General features: G+C 40.0%; 1 protein-coding gene across 1 annotated transcript in view; it reads left to right on the top strand.

Annotated features, from left to right (window-relative positions):
• Nucleotides 1-15,271, top strand: part of LOC131937323 (putative molluscan insulin-related peptide(s) receptor) — a 52,769-nt gene that overhangs the window by 28,749 nt on the left and 8,749 nt on the right. Inside the window, exons 11-24 of the mRNA XM_059294618.1 lie at nt 866-995; nt 3,751-3,962; nt 6,449-6,616; nt 7,162-7,339; nt 7,890-8,223; nt 9,095-9,182; nt 9,423-9,565; nt 10,314-10,479; nt 11,287-11,383; nt 11,758-11,819; nt 12,799-12,938; nt 14,086-14,150; nt 14,437-14,569; nt 15,010-15,169. Coding sequence (XP_059150601.1) covers nt 866-995; nt 3,751-3,962; nt 6,449-6,616; nt 7,162-7,339; nt 7,890-8,223; nt 9,095-9,182; nt 9,423-9,565; nt 10,314-10,479; nt 11,287-11,383; nt 11,758-11,819; nt 12,799-12,938; nt 14,086-14,150; nt 14,437-14,569; nt 15,010-15,169 — 2,076 coding nt within the window. The remainder of the gene's footprint in view (nt 1-865; nt 996-3,750; nt 3,963-6,448; nt 6,617-7,161; nt 7,340-7,889; nt 8,224-9,094; nt 9,183-9,422; nt 9,566-10,313; nt 10,480-11,286; nt 11,384-11,757; nt 11,820-12,798; nt 12,939-14,085; nt 14,151-14,436; nt 14,570-15,009; nt 15,170-15,271) is intronic.

The raw sequence follows: 15,271 nt of genomic DNA, 5'->3' as shown, positions 1-15,271 counted from the left end.
GTTTAGGGCCCCCCCACCCCCATTCTGTACTGAGACCACATGTTTAGGGCCCCCCAGCCCCATTCTGTACTGAGACCACATGTTTAGCCCCCCCCCACCTCCATTCTGTACTGAGACCACATGTTTAGCCCCCCCCCCCACCTCCATTCTGTACTGAGACCACATGTTTAGCCCCCCCCCCCACCTCCATTCTGTACTGAGACCACATGTTTAGCCCCACCCCCATTCTGTACTGAGACCACATGTTTAGGCCCCCCCTCCATTCTGTACTGAGACCACATGTTTAGGCCCCACCCCCCACCCCCATTCTGTACTGAGACCACATGTTTAGGGCCCCCCCAGCCCCATTCTGTACTGAGACCACATGTTTAGGGCCCCCCAGCCCCATTCTGTACTGAGACCACATGTTTAGGCCCCCCCCCCCCCATTCTGTACTGAGACCACATGTTTAGGGCCCCCCCATTCTGTACTGAGACCACATGTTTAGGCCCCACCCCCCACCCCCATTCTGTACTGAGACCACATGTTTAGGCCCCCCCCCCCCCCCACCCCCATTCTGTACTGAGACCACATGTTTAGGCCCCCCCCCACCCCCATTCTGTACTGAGACCACATATGTTTCAGGTGATGAGGCCCTAATTCGCCTGACAGTGGAGAAAATGTTTAGCCCCCCCCCCCCCCCCATTCTGTACTGAGACCACATATGTTTCAGGTGATGAGGCCCTAATTCGCCTGACTGTGGAGAAAATGTTTAGCCCCCCCCCCCCCATTCTGTACTGAGACCACATATGTTTCAGGTGATGAGGCCCTAATTCGCCACATATGTTTCAGGTTATGAGGCCCTAATTCGCCACATATGTTTCAGGTGATGAGGCCCTAATTCGCCTGACTGTGGAGAAAATGAATGTCTTGCAAGTTGAGATCTCTCTCCATCTAGAGCTGCAGGATGGGGACACACGACGCATAGCAGGATACCAAATCTATTATAAAAATGTGTAAGTATAGCAGGATACCAAATCTATTATAAAAATGTGTAAGTATAGCAGGATACCAAATCTATTATAAAAATGTGTAAGTATAGCAGGATATCAAATCTATTATAAAAATGTGTAAGTATAGCAGGATATCAAATCTATTATAAAAATGTGTAAGTATAGCAGGATACCAAATCTATTATAAAAATGTGTAAGTATAGCAGGATATCAAATCTATTATAAAAATGTGTAATTATAGCAGGATATCAAATCTATTATAAAAATGTGTAAGTATTGCAGGATACCAAATCTATTATAAAATGTGTAAGTATAGCAGGATATCAAATCTATTATAAAAATGTGTAAGTATAGCAGGATATCAAATCTATTATAAAAATGTGTAAGTATAGCAGGATACCAAATCTATTATAAAAATGTGTAAGTATAGCAGGATACCAAATCTATTATAAAAATGTGTAAGTATAGCAGGATACCAAATCTATTATAAAAATGTGTAAGTATAGCAGGATATCAAATCTATTATAAAAATGTGTAAGTATAGCAGGATATCAAATCTATTATAAAAATGTGTAAGTATAGCAGGATATCAAATCTATTATAAAAATGTGTAAGTATAGCAGGATATCAAATCTATTATAAAAATGTGTAAGTATAGCAGGTAATCAAATCTATTATAAAAATGTGTAAGTATAGCAGGATACCAAATCTATTATAAAAATGTGTAAGTATAGCAGGATACCAAATCTATTATAAAAATGTGTAAGTATAGCAGGATATCAAATCTATTATAAAAATGTGTAAGTATAGCAGGATATCAAATCTATTATAAAAATGTGTAAGTATAGCAGGATACCAAATCTATTATAAAAATGTGTAAGTATAGCAGGATACCAAATCTATTATAAAAATGTGTAAGTATAGCAGGATATCAAATCTATTATAAAAATGTGTAAGTATAGCAGGATATGAAATCTATTATAAAAATGTGTAAGTATAGCAGGATATCAAATCTATTATAAAAATGTGTAAGTATAGCAGGATATCAAATCTATTATAAAAATGTGTAAGTATAGCAGGATATCAAATCTATTATAAAAATGTGTAAGTATAGCAGGATATCAAATCTATTATAAAAATGTGTAAGTATAGCAGGATATCAAATCTATTATAAAAATGTGTAAGTATAGCAGGATACCAAATCTATTATAAAAATGTGTAAGTATAGCAGGATACCAAATCTATTATAAAAATGTGTAAGTATAGCAGGATATCAAATCTATTATAAAAATGTGTAAGTATAGCAGGATATCAAATCTATTATAAAAATGTGTAAGTATAGCAGGATATCAAATCTATTATAAAAATGTGTAAGTATAGCAGGATACCAAATCTATTATAAAAATGTGTAAGTATAGCAGGATACCAAATCTATTATAAAAATGTGTAAGTATAGCAGGATATCAAATCTATTATAAAAATGTGTAAGTATAGCAGGATACCAAATCTATTATAAAAATGTGTAAGTATAGCAGGATACCAAATCTATTATAAAAATGTGTAAGTATAGCAGGATATCAAATCTATTATAAAAAAGTGTAAGTATAGCAGGATATCAAATCTATTATAAAAATGTGTAAGTATAGCAGGATATCAAATCTATTATAAAAATGTGTAAGTATAGCAGGATATCAAATCTATTATAAAAATGTGTAAGTATAGCAGGATATCAAATCTATTATAAAAATGTGTAAGTATAGCAGGATATCAAATCTATTATAAAAATGTGTAAGTATAGCAGGATATCAAATCTATTATAAAAATGTGTAAGTATAGCAGGATACCAAATCTATTATAAAAATGTGTAAGTATAGCAGGATACCAAATCTATTATAAAAATGTGTAAGTATAGCAGGATATCAAATCTATTATAAAAATGTGTAAGTATAGCAGGATATCAAATCTATTATAAAAATGTGTAAGTATAGCAGGATATCAAATCTATTATAAAAATGTGTAAGTATAGCAGGATACCAAATCTATTATAAAAATGTGTAAGTATAGCAGGATACCAAATCTATTATAAAAATGTGTAAGTATAGCAGGATATCAAATCTATTATAAAAATGTGTAAGTATAGCAGGATACCAAATCTATTATAAAAATGTGTAAGTATAGCAGGATACCAAATCTATTATAAAAATGTGTAAGTATAGCAGGATATCAAATCTATTATAAAAATGTGTAAGTATAGCAGGATATCAAATCTATTATAAAAATGTGTAAGTATAGCAGGATACCAAATCTATTATAAAAAAGTGTAAGTATAGCAGGATATCAAATCTATTATAAAAATGTGTAAGTATAGCAGGATATCAAATCTATTATAAAAAAGTGTAAGCATATCTTTTAAAAAGCCATGTTGTATTGTGAAAATTGTTTTTGCTGTACAAAGTGATGCTAAAGGAAGTCTCTGTGTATAAAGTTATGTTTCAATGACGGTTGTTTAGTCATATGATGTATCTAGACATGATCTCAGCACTGAGAGCAAACCTAACAGGTAGATAATGTTTTGCTCAGCACAGAGCCAGTGAATAACATCTATCAAAACCTAACAGGTAGCTAATATTTTGCTCAGCACATGGCCAGTGAATAACATCTATCAAAACCTAACAGGTAGATAATGTTTTGCTCAGCACATGGCCAGTGAATAACATCTATGAGAGAAAACCTAACAGGTAGCTAATATTTTGCTCAGCACAGAGCCAGTGAACAACATCTATGAGATCAAGGACGCCTGCTCCACCTCTGCCTGGATGACAGACTGGGTCTCACTAGAGACCAAGACCTACAACATCACCCATCTCAATGCTGACACTGTCTATGCTGTCTATGTCGAGGCTACCAATCTTGCTTCTGCTACAACAACAGCCGTCTCTAAAGTGGTCTACTTCAGAACTTCTCCCAGCGGTAGGTTTTTTAACCCTGTCTAACTTGGTCAGGTTAGAACATATTTAGTAATAATGCTTACCCACCTAGATAGCTAGCAGCAGCTATATTACATGGCTTACCCACCTAGATAACTAGCTGCAGCTATATTACATGGGTTACCCACCTAGATAACTAGCTGCAGCTATATTACATGGGTTACCCACCTAGATAACTAGCTGCAGCTATATTACATGGGTTACCCACCTAGATAACTAGCTGCAGCTATATTACAAATATTTGTAAGTTGTGCAATAAGTTTTCCATATTTAAGTCAAACAAGATGCCGTGCCAAAACTTAATATGATCAAATATAATGTACAGGGTTCGTACGCAGTCTGGAAAGTGGAAAAAGTCTTGAATTCAGAAAAATGAATTCCAGACTTTAAAAAGTCTGGAAAATCACTTGTTTTTGGGCTGTATTTTTTAAAAGTCTGGAAAAAGTCTGGAATCTAGTTTTAGAAACAAAACTTCTAAGTCCATATTTTCCAACTTAAAAAATTTCTATTTTTAAGTGAATATACTCCAATTTTTCCCCGCTAAACTACCCCGCCCCTCCTTGTAACTATGGTCACTTGTGTGAACTCACCATGACCCTAATTGCGTAGTTGGTACATCTTGGTAGTTGGTACAGCTTGGTAGTTGGTACATCTTGGTAGTGGTACATCTTGGTAGTTGGTACATCTTGGTAGTTGGTACATCTTGGTAGTGGTACATCTTGGTAGTTGGTACATCTTGGTAGTTGGTACAGCTTGGTAGTTGGTACAGCTTGGTAGTGGTACATCTTGGTAGTTGGTACAGCTTGGTAGTTGGTACATCTTGGTAGTTGGTACAGCTTGGTAGTTGGTACAGCTTGGTAGTGGTACATCTTGGTAGTTGGTACAGCTTGGTAGTTGGTACATCTTGGTAGTTGGTACAGCTTGGTAGTTGGTACATCTTGGTAGTTGGTACAGCTTGGTAGTTGGTACAGCTTGGTAGTTGGTACATCTTGGTAGTGGTACATCTTGGTAGTTGGTACAGCTTGGTAGTTGGTACAGCTTGGTAGTTGGTACAGCTTGGTAGTTGGTACATCTTGGTAGTGGTACATCTTGGTAGTTGGTACAGCTTGGTAGTTGGTACAGCTTGGTAGTTGGTACATCTTGGTAGTGGTACATCTTGGTAGTTGGTACAGCTTGGTAGTTGGTACATCTTGGTAGTTGGTACAGCTTGGTAGTTGGTACAGCTTGGTAGTTGGTACATCTTGGTAGTGGTACATCTTGGTAGTTGGTACAGCTTGGTAGTTGGTACAGCTTGGTAGTTGGTACAGCTTGGTAGTTGGTACTGCTTGGTAGTTGGTACAGCTTGGTAGTTGGTGCAGCTTGGTAGTTGGTACATCTTGGTAGTTGGTACATCTTGGTAGTTGGTACAGCTTGGTAGTTGGTACAGCTTGGTAGTTGGTACATCTTGGTAGTTGGTACAGCTTGGTAGTTGGTACAGCTTGGTAGTTGGTACATCTTGGTAGTTGGTACATCTTGGTAGTTGGTACATCTTGGTAGTTGGTACAGCTTGGTAGTTGGTACATCTTGGTAGTTGGTACAACTTGGTAAAGAGGGTGGGGAGGGTATAAGTCACATCACAGTGAGTTCATGCTGTGAGGTATTAAACAGGCATACTGAAGACTAGACTACTATGACCTCACAGTGACCCCCTTCACTGGGTCTTGGGGGGAAGAGAATACCTGCAATTTTTTATTGCAGACCTCAGCTATAAGCATCAGTGAATGATGTGGTTACAGCCTGCAGAATGGTTGTTTTTTTTTCTCCAAATTTTTCTGTACTAGTAGCCTATATTAGGCTACTCAACAAGAGCAGACCTAATTTAATACATTACATTATTATTCTTTAAAGTAATTAACTCTCACTATTATGCAATACCATTTTAATAATGGTTTTATTGAAAGCATAAGCAATTAGATCAGGAACAGATTACATAAGTCTAATGTTGGAAACAAAATAGTTGCATCATTTTAATCCATTTTTTTAATTGTTAAAATTTTAGGGGGAGTGAGTGGAGTAGGCAAACTTAGAAGAAAAGTGATTTTCTGTCAATTTAGCTAGAGAAAGTTCAATATAAATAAAGCTCAATTGCCTAAAATAAATGTCAATGTAGTATAAGTAATTATAATGAGAGTACAAATGTTGCATCATTTTATAAATCATTCGCTAACACATTATCTGTATAAAGTCAGGAATTTTTCCAAAAATGTCTGGAAAAAGTCTGGAAAGTACTGACCTTATGATATTAAAATCTATTTGAAAAATGTCTTGTTCTGTAAAGTTTGTTAGACAGACTTTTTAAAAATTCATGATCAATTTTTAAAAAATCTGTGTCTGAAACATTCATTTGCAGTAGATTTCAATGTCTGTGTTACCCCTGTATAGCAACCTCCAGCTATATGATCTTGCTGTATACCTCCACATTTGTTCCAGTGCCCAAGGAACCAGTTGAACTCAAGTTCAGCTCCACAGACCCTCATGAGATGGTTGTATCCTGGAAACCCCCTCTAGAAACCAATGGCAATGTGACCCACTACAAAGTCTTGTCCAGACTCCAGCCATGGAACAATGCCAGTTTCCACCAGATGGACAAATGTAAAAGTCAGTCTTGGGCTTTACACACTTTTTATATTGATTGGCCAACACTTGTACCCCAGATGTTATGATTGTCACTTCAAACAGTATGATTGTCACTTCAAACATTATCATTGTAATTCAAACAATATGATTGTCACTTCAAACAGTATGATTGTCACTTCAAACAGTATGATTGTAATTCAAACAGTATGATTGTAATTCAAACAATATGATTGTCACTTCAAACAGTATGATTGTCACTTCAAACAGTATGATTGTCACTTCAAACAGTATGATTGTAATTCAAACAGTATGATTGTCACTTCAAACAGTATGATTGTCACTTCAAACAGTATGATTGTCACTTCAAACAGTATGATTGTAATTCAAACAGTATGATTGTAATTCAAACAGTATGATTGTCACTTCAAACAGTATGATTGTAATTCAAACAGTATGATTGTAAATCAAACATTATGCTTGTACTTCAGATATGACTGTGACTTCAGACATTGTGATTGTGACTTTAACATTGTGACTGTGGACTGACTGCCATCATGTATTTGTAGGTGATGGTTATGTGTTGGCAAAAAGAGAAGAAAAGGTAAAAGAGGAGGATAAAGAAGATGTAAATCTAAACGAAACGTGCTGTGCTTGTCCCAAATCCCCTGGCAATGACTATGATGAAACTATCTTGATACTTGATGTTTATTTTGAGGATCACATTCAAGGCATTGTTTACATCAGGTCAGCTACCATTGCCGTATTTCCTTGAGGTTTATCTAGTCAACTGGCACTCTATACCCATGAAAATGTTTTTACTTAAATTCTGCCACACCCCCACCTCCCACCCTTGAAACTGTTGAAAATGTATTTTTTATCCTTTGCCTCTTCCCCTCCACCCCTAAAAATGTTTGATACATAAACCCCCAGCCATGTTTTATAAATGTAAACATCTTCCCCTCCACCCCTAAAAATGTTTGATACATAAACCCCCAGCCATGTTTTATAAATGTAAACATCTTCCTTTGACTTGTCTGAACATCTCTGTAGGCCACTGGCATGTTTTTTAAATGTAAACATCTTCCTTTGACTTGTCTGAACATCTCTGTAGGCCACTGGCATGTTTTTTAAATGTAAACATCTTCCTCTGACTTGTCTGAACATCTCTGTAGGCCACTGGCATGTTTTATAAATGTAAACATCTTCCTCTGACTTGTCTGAACATCTCTGTAGGCCACTGGCATGTTTTATAAATGTAAACATCTTCCTCTGACTTGTCTGAACATCTCTGTAGGCCACTGGCAGAGACTGGGAAATGTGTCAACACCAGCCAGCTTCACCTGCCACGTAATAACACACCTGAGGAGCACAGCCCTCAGCCCCAGCAGGAGGAGCGCATCATCCAGCCTGTGTACAGGAAGTCTGGCCTGGACTTCTCCGACCCTATCACGCATCACGACCTGCCAAAGGTCGAGATAAAGAGGAACTCAAGCGTGTCCACCAGCTCCAGTTTACCTGGGGACAACAGCAGCAGTGGCAGTGATCCCAACAAGAACCTGGAGGTCATCGTCTACGACACTCACATCACCCTCACCAACCTAGAACATTACCATAGGTATCATATTGAGGTAGGCACACCCTCACCAACCTAGAACATTACCATAGGTATCATATGTAGGTAATCCCTCCCTCACCAACCTAGAACATTACCATAGGTATCATATTGAGGTAGGCACACCCTCACCAACCTAGAATATTACCATAGGTATCATATTGAGGTAGGCACTCCCTCACCAACCTAGAACATTACCATAGGTATCATATTGAGGTAGGCCCTCCCTCCCCCACCTAGAACATTACCATAGGTATCATATTGAGATAGGCACACCCTCACCAACCTAGAACATTACCATAGGTATCATATTGAGGTAGGCACACCCTCACCAACCTAGAGCATTACCATAGGTATCATATTGAGATAGGCACACCCTCACAAACCTAGAACTAGAACATTACCATAGGTATCATATTGAGGTAGGCACACCCTCACCAACCTAGAACATTACCATAGGTATCATATTGAGGTAGGCACACCCTCACCAACCTAGAGCATTACCATAGGTATCATATTGAGATAGGCACACCCTCACCAACCTAGAGCATTACCATAGGTATCATATTGAGGTAGGCACACCCTCCCCCACCTAGAACATTACCATAGGTATCATATTGAGGTAGGCACACCTTCACCAACCTAGAATATTACCATAGGTATCATATTGAGGTAGGCACACCCTCACAAACCTAGAACTAGAACATTACCATAGGTATCATATTGAGGTAGGCACACCCTCACCAACCTAGAACATTACCATAGGTATCATATTGAGGTAGGCCCTCCCTCACCAACCTAGAACATTACCATAGGTATCATATGTAGGTAGGCACACCCTCCCCCACCTAGGACCCTACCAATGATGACTGATACATTTGTTGCAGGTGATTGCCTGTCATGAAACTGACCCAGTGACCAACAAAAAACTTTGTGGGAAAAGTGCAGTAGGTTCCAGTGTAACCATGCCTGATGGTAAGTTGGTCTCCTGTGTAACCATGCCTGTGTCACCAGTTGTATAGTTGTAATAGACTTTTCACCTGCCTTGTCAACTGACTGAATGTTTTGAACAGTTGTGTCACCAGTTGTATAGTTGTAATAGACTTTTCACCTGCCTTGTCAACTGACTGAATGTTTTGAACAGTTGTGTCACCAGTTGTATAGTTGTAATAGACTTTTCACCTGCCTTGTAAACTGACTGAATGTTTTGAACAGTTCAGGCTGATAACATCAACAGCTCTCTGGTCAGTGTGCAAGTACTGTCCAGAGATGTGCTGGTCAGGTGGGAGCCACCCCCTCACCCCAATGGACTTTTGCTCATGTACAACATTCAAGTCAAGAAAATGGTTGAAGTTGAGGTCAGCATCTTGTTTAACCTTTCAGCATTCAGCTTTGTAGTTGTAGTGTTGAGCACATGTCATGTCATCAGCCATATCAAGTTGTAGTGTTGAGCACTTGTCATTAGCACATGTCATCAGCGGTCATGAGGTTGATTTTTAGTCATGAAATACCACTAACCAGATTAGCAGGTTTAACAATTGACCTTGTTGACCACATGTCTAGCTGACCACATGTCTAACTGACCACATGTCTAACTGACCACATGTCTAACTGACCACATGTCTAGCTGACCACATGTCTAACTGACCAGTCTAGCTGACCACATGTCTAGCTGACCACATGTCTAACTGACCACATGTCTAACTGGCCACATGTCTAACTGACCACATGTCTAACTGACCACATGTCTAGCTGACCACATGTCTAGCTGACCACATGTCTAGATGACCACATGTCTAACTGACCACATGTCTAACTGACCACATGTCTAGCTGACCACATGTCTAGCTGACCACATGTCTAGCTGACCACATGTCTAGCTGACCACATGTCTAGCTGATCACATGTTTAACTGACCACATGTCTAACTGACCACATGTCTAACTGACCACATGTCTAACTGACCACATGTCTAGCTGACCACATGTCTAGCTGACCAGTCTAGCTGACCACATGTCTAACTGACCACATGTCTAGCTGACCACATGTCTAACTGACCACATGTCTAGCTGACCACATGTCTAATAGAACCTATATTTCCTATAGATCAAGCCAACCACCTTTTGTGTAAGTTTGCTGGAGTACATGAACTCAAGCAAGAGCTATTTGCTGAAGGACTTTGGGCCAGGAAATTATTCCCTGCAGATTCGGGCAATATCATTGGCTGGGAATGGCACATACACACCAGCTGTTTACTTCCAGGTGTATCAGGGTGGGTTCTTTCATTCCTCTCTCACCTGTCTAGACCAGGTGTATCAGGGTGGGTTCTTTCATTCCTCTCTCACCTGTCTAGACCAGGTGTATCAGGGTGGGTTCTTTCATTCCTCTCTCACCTGTCTAGACCAGGTGTATCAGGGTGGGTTCTTTCATTCCTCTCTCACCTGTCTAGACCAGGTGTATCAGGGTGGGTTCTTTCATTCCTCTCTCACCTGTCTAGACCAGGTGTATCAGGGTGGGTTCTTTCATTCCTCTCTCACCTGTCTAGACCAGGTGTATCAGGGTGGGTTCTTTCATTCCTCTCTCACCTGTCTAGACCAGGTGTATCAGGGTGGGTTCTTTCATTCCTCTCTCACCTGTCTAGACCAGGTGTATCAGGGTGGGTTCTTTCATTCCTCTATCACCTGTCTAGACCAGGTGTATCAGGGTGGGTTCTTTCATTCCTCTCTCACCTGTCTAGACCAGGTGTATCAGGGTGGGTTCTTTCATTCCTCTCTCACCTGTCTAGACCAGGTGTATCAGGGTGGGTTCTTTCATTCCTCTCTCACCTGTCTAGACCAGGTGTATCAAGGTGGGTTCTTTCATTCCTCTCTCACCTGTCTAGACCAGGTGTATCAGGGTGGGTTCTTTCATTCCTCTCTCACCTGTCTAGACCAGGTGTATCAGGGTGGGTTCTTTCATTCCTCTCTCACCTGTCTAGACCAGGTGTATCAAGGTTGGTTCTTTCATTCCTCTCTCACCTGTCTGGCTAGGCTTTAAGAGTTGAGCTGCCAGACCTCTGAAAGTTTGTTTTATTTTTCAGATTCCCCAGACTCTCCAACCAACATGCTTGTGGGAATAATTGTTGCAGCCGTTGCTCTCATTTCTTTGGTTGTCATTATTGTTTTTGTCCGTCTCAGGTATGGTTAGGCTTTCCTATTATCTAAAGACTTTCTCCATTTTAGTACCAACATGGGAGGGGTGGGGGTAGGAACAGGCTCCAAGAATAAGTGGCTGATACTTTACAGAAGTACTCATGCCTAACAAAACATTTGCTTTGGGAGGGGTGTGCATCACATATACCAAGGAAGGGGTATGCATCATATATACCAGGGAAGGGGTGTGCACCACATATACCAAGGGAGGGATATGCACGACAAATATCTCCCTAACATTTGTTTCCTACTGCTATCAGCCCAAATCTTCCCAGTATGTTTTCCATAAAGATCTGACACCTGCCTTCTATTGTATATGGCTAAAAAATCCTTTGACCAACCTACATTTTTTTCTGCAGGTCCAAACGTAAGGCTGCAGTGATAGTGTCGCAAAATGCAAACTATATCCCTACAGAATTGTGTAAGTCTTTTTTTATTTACACCATCAGATGGCCCATCATGTACATGTGACAGCTGGGCCAATGTGAACAAAATGTGACAGCTGGGCCAATGTGTACATGTGACAGCTGGGCCAATGTGTACATGTGACAGCTGGGCCAATGTGTACATGTGACAGCTGGGCCAATGTGTACAACATGTGACAGCTGGGCCAATGTGTACAGCATGTGACAGCTGGGCCAATGTGTACAACATGTGACAGCTGGGCCAATGTGTACATGTGACAGCTGGGCCAATGTGTACAACATGTGACAGCTGGGCCAATGTGTACATGTGACAGCTGGGCCAATGTGTATAGGTGACAGCTGGGCCAATGTGTACATGTGACAGCTGGGCCAATGTGTACAACATGTGACAGCTGGGCCAATGTGTACATGTGACAGCTGGGCCAATGTGTACAACATGTGACAGCTGGGCCAATGTGTACATGTGACAGCTGGGCCAATGTGTATAGGTGACAGCTGGGCCAATGTGTACATGTGACAGCTGGGCCAATGTGTACAACATGTGACAGCTGGGCCAATGTGTACAACATGTGACAGCTGGGCCAATGTGTACATGTGACAGCTGGGCCAATGTGTACAACATGTGACAGCTGGGCCAATGTGTACATGTGACAGCTGGGCCAATGTGTACATGTGACAGCTGGGCCAATGTGTACATGTGACAGCTGGGCCAATGTGTACAGCATGTGACAGCTGGGCCAATGTGTACATGTGACAGCTGGGCCAATGTGTATAGTTACAGATATTATATTGTAGTGTAGTGAAGCTATAGTTACAGATATTATATTGTAGTGTAGTGAAACTATAGTTACATATATTATATTGTAGTGTAGTGAAACTATAGTTACAGATATTATATTGTAGTGTAGTGAAACTATAGTTACAGATATTATATTGTAGTGTAGTGAAATTATAGTTACAGATATTATATTGTAGTGTACTCTGCTGATGAATGGGAGATTCCCAGAGAAAACATACGTCTAATCAAAGAATTAGGTCAAGGCTCTTTTGGAACTGTTTTTGAAGGATTGATGGACGACCCTGAGTTCAAGTGCAGTATTCCAGTTGCTATAAAGGTAGTTTTATCAACCATTTGTTAGTTAGTGGTAGCTGTATATATAAGTGAAGGTTGCTACTTAATTAAGGTGGGTTTATTATAAATAAACTAGTCCAAAACACATGAAGTAAAGAAGACATTTAGCCACTGTGGTCTCCGTCAGCCTTGTCATACATTTGCTGTAGGAACAATGATGTTTGCAAGTGCTTAATCGCAATAAACAAACAGAGGATAAAATATACATCACTTGTTTTGGTCCACTGCAATCTATATTTTGCTTCTAAATTGTAGACAAATATATGTTTACAATGTTGAATCAAAGTTTGATCCATTTGATCCAATGCTGTTTGTTGAGGGGTGTTGCCATGATAGAATGGAGCACACTGTTTGTTGAGGGGTGTTGCCATGATAGAATGGAGCACACTGTTTGTTGAGGGGTGTTGCCATGATAGAATGGAGCACACTTTTTGTTGAGGGGTGTTGCCATGATAGAATGGAGCACACTGTTTGTTGAGGGGTGTTGCCATGATAGAATGGAGCACACTTTTTGTTGAGGGGTGTTGCCATGATAGAATGGAGCACACTGTTTGTTGAGGGGTGTTGCCATGATAGAATGGAGCACACTGTTTGTTGAGGGGTGTTGCCATGATAGAATGGAGCACACTGTTTGTTGAGGGGTGTTGCCATGATAGAATGGAGCACACTGTTTGTTGAGGGGTGTTGCCATGATAGAATGGAGCACACTGTTTGTTGAGGGGTGTTGCCATGATAGAATGGAGCACACTGTTTGTTGAGGGGTGTTGCCATGATAGAATGGAGCACACTGTTTGTTGAGGGGTGTTGCCATGATAGAATGGAGCACACTGTTTGTTGAGGGGTGTTGCAATGATAGAATGGAGCACACAAAAGTTTTTTTTTCTTGTTTGAAGATGGCACAAAAAATATAATTTTTAAATGCATTATATCTGGGTCAAGGTTAGTGCAAGAGGTTAGTTCTAGGGTTAGTCTAAGAAAAATATTAATGATCTTTATGTTGGAGACAATGTGTTGACTCAGTAGTTTAGTATAAAGTTGTGTAACCAACTCACATTCTTGTTTCAATGTGTTGACTCAGTAGTTTAGTATAAAGTTGTATAACCAACTCACATTCTTGTTTCAATGAACAGACTGTTGGAGACAAAGCTGACTTCCATGAGAGGCTCAAAATATTAAAGGAAGCAACAACCATGAAGTAAGCTGAAAACTTGTCATGTCAAAATGTGGGAAACTTGTCAGGTCTAAATGTGTGAAACTTGTCAGGTCTAAATGTGGGAAACTTGTCAGGTCTAAATGTGTGAAACTTGTCAGGTCTAAATGTGGGAAACTTGTCAGGTCTAAATGTGTGAAACTTGTCAGCTCTAAATGTGGGAAACTTGTCAGGTCTAAATGTGGGAAACTTGTCAGGTGTAGAGTAACCTACCATATGAGTGTATTAATCCACTAGAGTAACCTACCATATGAGTGTATTAATCCACCAGAGTTTTTGAGTGCCATCATGTGGTCAAGCTGCTTGGTGTTGTATCCAAAAGTCAGCCTGCCCTTATCATCATGGAGCTCATGTCATTGGGTGACCTGCGCAATCATTTACGCAAGTGTCGCATGGAACAAGAGGTAAGTTTTATATGAGAGGAGGCTAGTTTTTGTATGAGAGGGGGCTAGTTTTATATGAGAGGGGGCTAGTTTTATATGATAGGGGCTAGTTTTATGTGAGAGGGGGCTAGTTTTATGTGAGAGGGGGCTAGTTTTATATGAGAGGGGGCTAGTTTTATATGAGAGGGGGCTATTTTTTGTATGAGAGGGGGCTAGTTTTATGTGAGAGGGGTCTAGTTTTATATGAGAGGGGGTTAGTTTTATGTGAGAGGGGGCTAGTTTTATGTGAGAGGGGGTTAGTTTTATATGAGAGGAGGCTAGTTTTATGTGAGAGGGGGCTAGTTTTATGTGAGAGGGGACTAGTTTTATGTGAGAGGAGGCTAGTTTTATATGAGAGGGGGCTAGTTTAATGTGAGAGGTCTTTTTGTGTCTGTCTGACCCAGTCGCCCTGTCTTTCCTAGGAGTTCCCAGACTTCCAGCCACCAACTGTGAGTGAGATTTACCAAATGGCAGGTGAGATTGCAGATGGCATGGCTTACCTGGCCCACAGAAAGATAGTTCACAGAGACCTGGCCGCTAGGAACTGTCTTGTTGCTGAAGACAGAACTGTCAAAATTGCTGGTAAATGGTAGACTTAGAGCTTGCTACAAACTTTCTGTTAGGGTAGACTTAGAGCTTGCTACAAACTTTCTGTTATGGTAGACTTAGAGCTTGCTACAAACT

Source organism: Physella acuta, unplaced genomic scaffold, assembly GCF_028476545.2.
Source record: "Physella acuta isolate Inbredline_101_S28 unplaced genomic scaffold, ASM2847654v3 ptg000208l, whole genome shotgun sequence".
NCBI lineage: Eukaryota > Metazoa > Mollusca > Gastropoda > Physidae > Physella > Physella acuta.
Note: the sequence above shows the minus strand (reverse complement) of the source record. Positions and strands in the feature narration are given on the sequence as shown.